The sequence below is a fragment of the Tachysurus vachellii genome, chromosome 11 (assembly GCF_030014155.1).
Source record: "Tachysurus vachellii isolate PV-2020 chromosome 11, HZAU_Pvac_v1, whole genome shotgun sequence".
Lineage (NCBI taxonomy): Eukaryota > Metazoa > Chordata > Actinopteri > Siluriformes > Bagridae > Tachysurus > Tachysurus vachellii.
In genome coordinates, this window is record NC_083470.1 from 12,988,823 (window position 1) to 13,000,480 (window position 11,658).

Genomic DNA, 11,658 nt, shown 5'->3' on the forward strand with positions numbered 1-11,658 from the left:
GGTGTGGGATGCAATAAGATAGGGGCCATGTTGTGTCATGGTATGCTTTTAAATCCTAGCTTTCAGTTCATATAAAAAAGTAATAATGAAACATTATTTGTTCACATTGCTGGGAAAATTAACTGAACTGGTTTCATACACTCACCTGTAACCACTTTGTCCTGGTCATTGTTGTGATGGATTTGATCCTTATCCTGGGTGTAAAGTGGGAATCCACCATCAATATGTTGTGAGGCACTCAAAGGGCATGACTGTGTAGGCAGTGTAGGTTCCCAACCCTAGCCCTAGAGATCATGCTAGATGATTTTCGGGATTGATATCCTGATATTAACATGTAGTGGTGTTAAACAACTTTAACAAAATGACACCTTTTTGTCTGGAAGATTAACTCATAAAACAATTAATAGTTCTGAATGACATTTGATTTAATAAACCAGCATGACGATCAGACAGCTCTCTAAAAGAGAAACGATGTTTTGAATCTGAGAAATGAAGGGAAATTCAGAGCCATTGCACAATGGGCATAGCCAATACAATGATTTTGAATGTTCTGAAAAAGTAAGAAAACCACTCGTACTAACAGACAGGTCAGCCAAGGAAAACAACAGCATATGAAGACAGAAACATTGGGAGAGCTGTGAAGAAAAATCCAAAAACAACAGTCAGTGACGTCACCAACCACCTCCACAGTGCAGGATGAAGGTATTACTATCCACTGCTCGAAGCAGAAATAAAGAGACCATAACACAAGGTGCAAACCACTTATCAGCAATTAAACTCAAAAGCCCAGATTGAGATCACAAACTGTTCACAAACACTTATTTAAGACTTTCATTTTATTTATTTCATTGTCAGTGCAATTAAAACTCAGCATGTCAACATATAACTCTCTCAGAAGCTTAAGTTTTTCAGGTAATCATGACTTTAAACTAAACATGAAAAATGCATCACTACATACATTACTTGGCAATTTACATAACACCTAAAGGCAAAAACATTTATAAATTTAAACAAATTGCAATCCATTCAGTGCTTATAATTTTTTGTCAAAGAAGTCAGTTCAGGTGACTGACAGAACTCCCTTTATTGTTTACATTTAAAATCATAGAAAAGTACATGCTAGCATGGGATTCAGGAAAGTTAAAGGGGAAAACACATAAGGTGAACTAGCTAATAGTATGAATATAGTTTATCTTAAAAAAAAAAAAAAAAAACAATAAACAAATCAAACTGTTGGCAAGAAGTTGTGTGCTTCCTATATTTGGGGATATTCTTGCTTTTCTAGTCAACAACTTCATTAAAACATTGCACCAATAAAAAAAGACAAAAAAGGGACCAAAAAAAGCATGTGTGAAGCACAGTTATCATTTATGTTTCTGGCATTTAGCAGAACCTCATCATTAAGGTAAGGTCTTTTTCTATTGATAATGAAGAATCTGAAGCACTTTACAGAACCCTTTATGCATACAATGGCTCATAGTCATTTCTCGAGCTGCGGCAGGCAATCACACAAATGCTGAGTATGCCCAGTAACTGAGGAATAGAAAGAAAAATCAATACAGCTCCCACATTATACCCACACAAAATATTACACCATTACTCAAATGATAATCCTAAAATACCTTTATGATGGCAAATCCCAAGATGACCAACAAGCCTGTACTCAGCACATCCTGCAGCAGCTTCTCAAGTTTAACTTTACATCCCTACAAATACACAGAGAATTAATTGCACAGTTAAGGACAAAGAGCAATTTCTCACCAAAATACAATAAATGCTAATATATGAAATGTTTTAATGTGGAGTTCTGCTTACATTTGTATTCAGAACCTCTGGGTGGTTCAACTGCCCACTGCATGTGGTGTTTGCTTTGCAGCATGACACAGGCACAGAATTATGAGAAGTAAACCATGGTCTAGTTGACCAGTCAGTGTAGTTTGACACCCCACAACATTCCAGCTGAGAAGCACAGAGGACAGAAAGACACAAATAAGAATCTGTACAGTCATTAGATTGTTTTCAATCATGGATTACAACTAATTATAAAAATTGTTTACCTCAGACTGCAAGTAATCCACCGCCTTTGTTTCAGAATTCTTTCCGTCGTATTTCTCAAAAACGTCATTCATTGATTTGTTCAACTCTCCGCTTATCTGTCAGAATATTCAATTAAAATTCATTTGTACAGCACTTTTAACAATGAGCAGTGTCTCAAAGCAGTTTTACAAATATGAAAATAAAAAATATTATTTATAGTAACCTTTGTATTATTCAGGTTCTAAATGCGATAGCAATGAATGGGAGATTTGTTCCTTATAATGTTGAGTAACAAAATGTCACAGAAAGTAGACAGGAATATATTACAATGTTTGTAAAACTGCAAATACCAAAAGAGGAAAACTCACCCTGCGTTCATAGATTACACCAAACACTAAGGCTGTGAGCTCCGCAGCAAATATCAGTAAAATAATGAGTAGGAACTAAATGCAAAACAAAGATACATATGAATATAGTTGTATTTAAACAATTTACTTCTACATATTATTTTTTAAACTGACATTCAAAGTTCTGTGTTTCTTATTTTCATCCTGTCAGATATATTTCTGGAAAGCACCATACTCACAATGCCTAGGCCAATGCTGGACTCCCTCAGAGTTGCACAGCAGCCGATTATGCCAATGATGAACATAACGATGGCCACGACAAGAATGATGGCTACAGGGATAATGGCATATTTGTCGACTGTGAAGCTGCTAAAGTTCTTGTAGCTGATTATGACATATGAGCTAATATATGCAAGAGCTGCTCCTGCCACCTGGAGGAAGATGCACAATATTAAATAGAGAACATATGAGCAACAACAACTACTAATCACATCACCACAATATATTGTGGAATTGGTGTGACACACACACGCCCTGGTGTAAATATGTCCCAAAGTTATTGGGTAAATGATGCAATAAATGATAAATGAGTGATCATCACGCAGAATAATAATGCAATGTCTTTTTTTTTTTTTTTAATAAATAGTTTAATTTTGCCCTAAATGTGTGTCAGCTGGTTCACCCAAATACCACATGATGAAATACTACCACAACAACTTATAGATCTTGGTCATAAGACTAAAAGTATCTTTGTTCCTCTAATCTTTAGTGGAACTCTGGTCTTGTGCCTAAGATATCAGCATAAAGCCCTAAAAAAACAGCTTTGTAAATTAAGTAAAGAAGCTTTTAGTACAAACTGCCTGAACTGAGATATTCCTTGTTCAATTTTCTTTTTCTTAAATAATCAAATACATGTTACATTTATTTTAATATAACTAGTATTATAGAACTAATAGTTATGTGACAAAAACGTGACTATTGTTGTATATTTAGTGTCAGTTCAGCATGAAAGAAGCTGAAAATGAGAACCAATACTCTCTGTTTATGCATCAGTTCCCTCTTATAGGGTAAAAGGGGATTTTAATACGTGTTTACTGGTAGGATGTCATACTGAGGCAAACAAAAATACCCGAAACTTTTAGCCACAACTTTTAGCCAACAAAAACACACTGCCTGACCAATATGTCATGAAATGTTTGCTGATACACCAAGCATATACGAATATACGCAAAAAAAAAATCGAGTTATTGTTATTAAATCATTTGTTCTTTGTTTTGTCAACGAATACGGCTATTACACTTCACCATTAGTGTAGAGATATTCCGGAAACGTTAGCTAGCCTCTTTAGCACGCCAGTAAAGAATTATTTATTATTAAAAAAGACGGCTTTATCAATTTCAGAATCTCAAACATCAACGAATTAAAAGACAATTCTTCATTAAAATCATTAAAAAAATTCTCCAAAATAATCCCACGTTATTATCGTCATTAATTAATCTGTAAACTGTTAAAACATTAGCTACAGTTAGCTACATGGTATTAGCTACATTTAGCTAATAACTGGTTTTACTGAAAAGATACTCACCCAAAATATTAAACTAAGGAACAAAAGGACGGTCTTGGATGCTAGGATACCGAAATCCATGTCTGCTGTAAGTTACTTGTGCAATAACTAGCTGAATTATGCTTGATTAAATACTTTGTTTTGCTGTGTAAAAGAACACACGCCTCCCTTCACATTGACGCTTGTAAGGCCTTCACGGTTGCCAGGTATGCGGAAAAAAGAATCAGAATCAGAATTCTAATTTGTTTGTGTCTTTTGTTTGTGACACCACCACACAGACAAATAAATAAGATGAGAATTTAAAAAATACACATATGTAAATACAAATAGACAAAAAAACACACACACACACAAACTGTGTGATATGTAACCTAAACTAGCACTGAAATGACCCTGATTTTAACCACAGATGTAAATGACTTATAATGAATATTAAATAAAAAGCTACGTGATGAATTGTGTGTCCCAAATCACTTAGACAATATGCAACATCCATTAGACAATATAAACATTATACGATATATATATATATATATATATATATATATATATATATATATATATATATATATATATATATATATATATATATATATATATATATATATATCGGATATATATTCTTATTGGACTATATTGTTGCTGATTATGTTCATTAGCCTAGTGGTTAAAGTGTTGGACTACTAATCGGAAGGTCATGATTTCGAATCCCAGGTACACCCTGCTGTCACTGCTGTGCCCCTAAGCAAGGCCCTTAACCCTCAATTGCTCAGTTGTGTAAAGTGTCACTCTGGATAAGGGGTCTGCTAAAGGCAAACATAATGATTTGGGTTACAATATCAGGCAACACGTCTGAGTTTGTGGTTAATGTGGCTCTACGACAGGCCTGTTTTCACATTTCTACCAAACGCTAGATGGAAACATACTCGCATTTTTAGAACCACAACCAATGGTCCAGAGGGCGTACATGCAGTAATATTGGGGAACCAAAATGGCGTGAATCATGAGCATCAGTGACGGAGGGATTTTTTTTGTGTTTAACCAAATTAGGCTACGCAATCCAAACATTTTTAAACAAACAAACAATAAAAGCAAGCATAAAAAGAAAGAAACAAAATAAAACCCAAACCTTTCCTCAGCTCCAGGTGTACCACATCTTTTCTATTTGTGTTTTTCACATGGCGAACATATATTTTACCTCTAAAATGACTGATTAGAGTGTAGAGTAAAGATTTCAAAGATTTTTAACATACATTCTAAGTATACATATACGTATCATTAGTACAAATATGTAAGCTTGACAGTACCACCACATCGACAGTTACTGACTTCTTTTTCTACTTTTGGATTTTCCCGTTAAGGGTCACCACAGAGAATCATCAGTTTCCGCCTAGCTCTTATCACCGGCATCCTAGTGTTCAGTGTACCATAACATAAAAAGAGCCACATAGATGGCTAGAATTGAAATACTCACAACAAATAACTACTGTAACTTGTTTACAAGGTGTGAGCTAAGCGTGTGTAGGGAGGACACGATCATCGAAAATGCATAGCGTTTCATATAAAATACACTATATGGCCAAATGTCTGTGGACACCTGGTCATCACAGCCATACTTGAGGTCATTCTGAAACTCAGACATCCCAAACTGCAGAACGTATTTTCCGGGAGGTATTCCGAAAACATAAAAATACAGCTGTTTATGTTTGTTCATGTTAGTTCACAGTGCATTAACTAATGTTAACAAGATTTGAATAATGTATTAGTAAATGTTCAAATTAACATTAACAAAGATAAATAAATGCTTTATAAGTGCAGTTCATTATTAGTTCATGTTAACTAACATCGTAAACTAATGTTAACTAATGATCCTTAAGTGTTACCCAATATGTGATTAAGTGTTAAAATATGTAGATCACTTTTACTATTTATATAAGCTGAAGATGAAATGAAACGTGTTGAAGTCACGTCAACATGTGTTTTACAATCATTTAACCCGCTATTGGCAATGCTGAAGTCACTGTTACAAACTTTACAGTGTCCAACATTGTCATTATGTTTAACGTTTATAAGACGGGGACACTTTCGTGTAGTCTGGTGTAAAATGTGTGTTATACTGTGGTTTTTTGGGGCTCTCTCCACCTGCCATGGGCCATGATGGTGTAAAATGTGTGTTATACTGTGTTTTTTTGGGGCTCTCTCCCCCTGCCATGTAGTGATGGCCAGTTCGTGAACGAATCGTTCTTTTGAACCGGATGAATCAGTTCACCAAATCGGACTGATTCGTTCTACAGTTCGCGTCTTAAGTCAGCACTGATCCACAAGTTACTAAAGTTACTCACTTTCGGTCATGCCTGACAGCCCCTCCGACTCTAAATAAACTAATATCTCGGAGTATATGTAACTCCTGTACACTGAGCTGAGACATGTTGTGCTGAGAGAACTGTGAGCTCGAGCTGTTGATACTGCGCATGAATCACTGAACCGATACAGCGAATCATAGGTACAGAACTGTAATACAGGCAGTGATGTGCAAACGTGGCTGTTTTAAAGATATTAACTTTATATCTTTAAAACAGCCACGTTTGCACATCACTGCCTGTACTACACAACAACCCCATACATGTTTTTGTATGTTGTAACATTACAGTTTTCCTTCACTGCAATTAAGAGGCCCAAACATGTTCCTGCATGACATTATCAAGGTTGGCTAGCGTTAAAGAATTTGAATGTATTGCATAGAGCCCTAATCTCAACCTCAGTGAACACCTTTGGGATGAAATGGATGCCTCTTCGTGCAACATCAGTGCTAAAGCTCTTGCAGCTGAATGGACAAATCCTCACAGCCACAATTTAGTAAAAAGCCTTCTCAGAAGTGTGTAGGTTTATAGAACAAAGAAAAGAGAGCTAACCTTTGAATGGGATGTTTAAAAAAGAACATATTGTCATGAGTAATAGAAAGCCTCCTTAGCCTAAACAACAATTGTATGGTTCTCAGCAAGTACTATTAACAAACAAATAACCTCAAATGACAACAAAAATATATGAATATCTAATAAAGCAGCAACCAGAAACCCGGTGGGAAAAAAAATGTACACCCTCTAATTCAGTAACATGTAGAACCACCTATAGTAACTTGTAGCTTGAAGTAAATGTTTTCTGTAGGAATTTAGTCTAAGCCTCAACCATGCTTTATTTTATTGATGTTTGGGGGCATTTGTTTATGCCCAACTCGATTAATATCCTACCCAATCATCTCAGTGGGGTTGAGGTTTGGACCATTCCAACACCTTGAATTTCTTACTTTAGCCATTCATATGTTTGCTGGTTTTGGCCCAGCTTAAGCTGCTGGAAACATCACAATTACCTCACTGAACAGTTTGGTGGAGTTCATCACAGTCCTGTGACTGCAAAAACAAACACATTCACCTTGATCTCATTCATTTTAAGGATATTGTTCTGCAACTTTTAATGCTGTCATATTCTTTTGGAAAGCAGGGGCATTTTCCTAGCCAGCCTTCCATGAAAGCTGTTTTTTTAATCTTTTGCTTATTTTCTGTCTATTTATAAACAATCCTTCTCAGTGTAGAATGATGAATATCAGATTGCTTGGAGAAGGCCTTGCTTTCTTCAGAAACACATAAACAAACAAACAAACAGACACGCACACGCACGTACACGCACATGCACACACACTCACACAAGCACACACTTGAGGCAATCACAGCTGTGCTGATATTCACTATTCATTTCCTCTGAAGGACAGGGCCGGCCCTGCGCATAGGCAGAATAGGCAACTGCTAAGGGCGCCGCCCACCACTAGGCCCAAATTATTATTTTTATTAATAATATATATATATATATATTAATATATATATGTATATATATTTTATTATCTGAGAAGTATTTTATTTATATATTTATTATATATATTTTATTGCTGTAAGAAAGGCAAGGAAAGCAAGGTCTCCGTAATATAGTTTTTTTATATAGTTTGTGCGTGTTTCCAAAATATTTTCAAAATAAAGAAAAACAGGACAAAGCTGTGCAGTTTGTTTCTGTGTAAGTTTATGAACAAAATGATCGGAACACAATTGTCTGTGATTCCAGGGGCACCAGGGAAATTTTGCCTAGGGCAGCAAATTGGCCAGGGCCGGCCCTGCTGAAGGATATCAATTGTTTGTGCTCTTTGGGGAAAGTGGTAGATCTTGTTGGTTTGGTTAGGAAACCTTGAGAATAAAACATGTCTTAACAAATCTTTCTAGAACTGGATTCTCATTGTTATGCTGTGGCAAACAACTAACACCTCATGAAGTTACAAAGATGCAGAACCCATTACATATCTAGTAAGAGGATGTGGTTAAAAGTCTTCTGACTGGTTACAGAAATGAAACAAAATACTGTGAAAGTTTTTTGACTAGGGTAACTAAAACACACCCATCATGTGAGAACAAAGAGTCTGACAAGCTGATAAACGACCATGATACACAATAGTCTCTGCTGAAAATCATGGGCTCACACTGGTTATCTCTGTTGTCTGTCTTTGCATTTATCAGTGCTGCTGATTTTCATCCAATACCTCGTTCAAGCAATGGGCTTCGTGAGTGCCGAAAAAACCTTAGCGCACTAGCACTCGAGGTTCTCCCTGGTGGAGGCTGGGACAACTTGCGCAACTTGGATATGGGTCGAGTGATGAACCTGAGCTATTCACAATGCCAGTCTACAGAGGATGGCATTTACATCATTCCAGATGAGATATTTGTCATTCCACAGAAGGTGAGCTCAGTAGAGATGAACTCAGAGATCATCGGTTCATGGCTTGAGCAGAAAAGCTCCACTTCAGGGTCAATCAACATGGAGGCTTCCTTTGAAAAAATGGTGAACGGCAAGTTCTCTGCTGAGAGCAAACGCATGAAAAACCATCAAGTGAAGGATAATTCAGTCACAGCTAAGACACAGGTAAAGTCAAGCAAGATATACAACTAACATGCAAGTGAAAACTTTGTCTACTCTTTAAAAACACTACTTTAAACCGTAAATTAATAAGAATGACAAGAAGTAAGAAGAAATATGAAATAATAGAAAAAAATAGAAATTAATATTTTTTAATTGATTTTACACATTCTATCCTTCTTTTAGCTTTGAGACAATGTGAATTGTTAAAAGCACTATACAAATAAACTGAATTGAACTGAATTAAAAAATGCATTGTGTCAGTCTCTATGGACGCCTAAGATCAAATAATATATGGATAATAATATCCATAAATAATAATAAAGCCAAATATTTTATGCGAATATTTTATGTTTGTCAGTGTTGAACACAGAGTGCACTGGACTAAGTTCATCAAAACAGGGAAAGATGAAGCCAGTTTAATGCTGTTCAATTCCATAATTCCTTCTTCTTTTTGTTTTCCTACAGGTGCGTAACCATGTGTACACAGTAAAGGCAAATCCAGATTTCATCCTGGATGCACGTTTTGCCAGACAGGCAGAGGAAATTGCAGATGCCATTGAGAACAACCAAACACGTCTGGCTGACTATCTGTCTGAAAAGATGGTGCTTGATTATGGTACACATGTCATCACAAGTGTGGATGCTGGTGCTACTTTAGTGCAGGAAGACTATTTAAAATCATCTTATGTTTCTGATATGCAGTCCTCTCAGTCCTCAGTCACAGCAACAGCTGGTGCCAGTTTTTTTGGTACAATTAATTTTAATATTGGCAGTAATGTATCTCAAGAAACGTCTGAAACCAGGGAATTTAAGGGTAACATTACATATTCCATAACACTGAGTCATGGTGGGGCTTCGTTTTATCCTGGAATCACTCTACAGAAATGGCAGGAAAGCACTCTAAACAATTTAATTGCTATTGACCGTAGTGGATTACCACTACATTATTTTCTCAACCCATCAACATTTCCAGACCTCCCGCGTCCAACTCTAAATAAACTTGCTCACTCTGTGCTTATGGCTATAGATCGTTACTACAAAATTAACACCCATCCTGGGTGTGTTAATCCAGACTCCAAAAATTTCAATTTCCAAGCAAATATGGATGATGCATCCTGTAAAGGTCCAAGCACCAATCTTAGCTTTGGTGGTGTTTACCAACAGTGTACTCCACTGCAGAATGCTTTTTTCACGTCAGATGTAAATGAAATCTGCCAGGATCTGGCTGTGAAAAACCCAGCCACTGATGCATATTCTTGCCAACAGCCATACACTACTACACTATTGCGCTCAGAAGTGCAGGAAAGACAATACAGTAAGTATGAGTGCCAAAAGCATTGTCATTCATGCTGGCTGCTTTTTAGCTGTTGTAAAGATGTATGTGGAAATGTGTATTATGTTCAACGTGCACAAGTCGACACTTATTGGTGTTCCACTACTGAAAAAGCCCCAGACTTTTCTGGATATCTCTTTGGTGGTTTATATGGCCCTTCTTTACAAAACCCATTAACCAAATCTAGATCCTGTCCTCCTAATTTCTTTGACCTAAATTTTTTATCCAATGGCATTATGATCTGTCTGAGCAATGATTATGAGCAAGCAACAAGATTCTCTGTGCCCTTTGGAGGTTTCTTTAGCTGCCAGTCTACCAATTTGCTTTCAGGCGGACAATCACGCTGCCCACCACAGTTCAGCCAACATCTTGTTGGCATAAGTGATGGCTGTCAGGTAATGTACTGTGTACAGTCGAACATTTTCACTGGGGGTGAGTTACTTCCCATTCACCTCCCACCCTTTACAAGACCTCCAGTGATCAGTATGATAGCTACAAACACTGTAGCTGTTATGACTCAGGGAGATCAGGCTTGGGTGAGAATCAAAGACACAAAGATGTGGAGGTTGGCCAAGCCTGGGGACATTGCAAAAATGTCCCAAATATTTGACAATTATTCCTCTCAGTCACAAAGTAACACGATTGGCATAGTATTCGGTGCTCTAGCCTTGATTGCTCTTGTTGTGGCAGTAGCAGTGTTAGTGGTGAGAAAGAGGAAGAGGATTCTTGCTCTCAAAAGAGGTCAAGGCTATGAGGAGATTCAGAGTGAAGGACTGATTGAGAGTACTGTAGAAAACCAGACAGAGCAACTCACCGAAAGTCTGACTGACGATAATGCTCAGAGTCTCTTGGCTTAGTGTAAATGTTTCCATACAGTACAATAAATAGTTATAAACTGATTTACAGTAGCAATGCACTATTATCTTTAACTAAAACTTTTAACTGCTTCAAGCTATTAATATTTCATATTAAGCTAAATATTTTGCTTGCTGTTATAATTTTACCTTTTCTACATTTATAAATAAAATCAGATCATTAAAATCATCAATTGTAATAAATTGTTAAAAAACATGTTTCATTTCATTTACAATTGCTGTGTACTTTTATCAATTAAAGAAATTATGCTGCACATTAAATGAGGAATTTTCTTTTGTGAAAGAATTCTAAAGAAAAATAAGAACATATCTTTTTGTTTAAATATTCTATTTATAAATGAAAAAAGCCAGAATATGATGTTCTCACAAAGCACTGAAAGTGTAAGAATGTGATATATTAAAGTAAACTTGGTTAATCCTATACACATACAACATAAAATGCAATTAGTCTAAATCCATTTTACTTAAAAGTCCCATATGTGTAGAATGAGAAAGCTGGAAATCACAGAGGAAGTTTCAACGTCAATTCAGTCAAAAGTCAATAGT

General features: G+C 36.2%; 2 protein-coding genes across 2 annotated transcripts; one reads left to right on the forward strand and one right to left on the reverse strand.

Annotated features, from left to right (window-relative positions):
* Positions 1-818: 818 nt before the first annotated feature.
* tspan36 (tetraspanin 36) lies at positions 819-4,146 on the reverse strand. Its single transcript, XM_060882143.1, has 7 exons — positions 3,970-4,146; positions 2,624-2,815; positions 2,406-2,480; positions 2,058-2,153; positions 1,816-1,959; positions 1,623-1,706; positions 819-1,533 (listed from the first exon to the last, which is right to left on the reverse strand). Exons 1-7 carry the CDS (start codon positions 4,027-4,029, stop codon positions 1,459-1,461), a joined length of 726 nt encoding a protein of 241 aa, XP_060738126.1. The 5' UTR covers positions 4,030-4,146; the 3' UTR covers positions 819-1,458.
* Positions 4,147-8,391: 4,245 nt separating this feature from the next.
* Positions 8,392-11,373, forward strand: mpeg1.1 (macrophage expressed 1, tandem duplicate 1). The gene is made up of 2 exons (XM_060881540.1): positions 8,392-8,907; positions 9,370-11,373. The coding sequence occupies exons 1-2, from the start codon at positions 8,458-8,460 to the stop codon at positions 11,092-11,094; spliced, it is 2,175 nt and encodes a 724-aa protein (XP_060737523.1). The 5' UTR covers positions 8,392-8,457; the 3' UTR covers positions 11,095-11,373.
* The last annotated feature ends 285 nt before the right edge of the window (positions 11,374-11,658 follow it).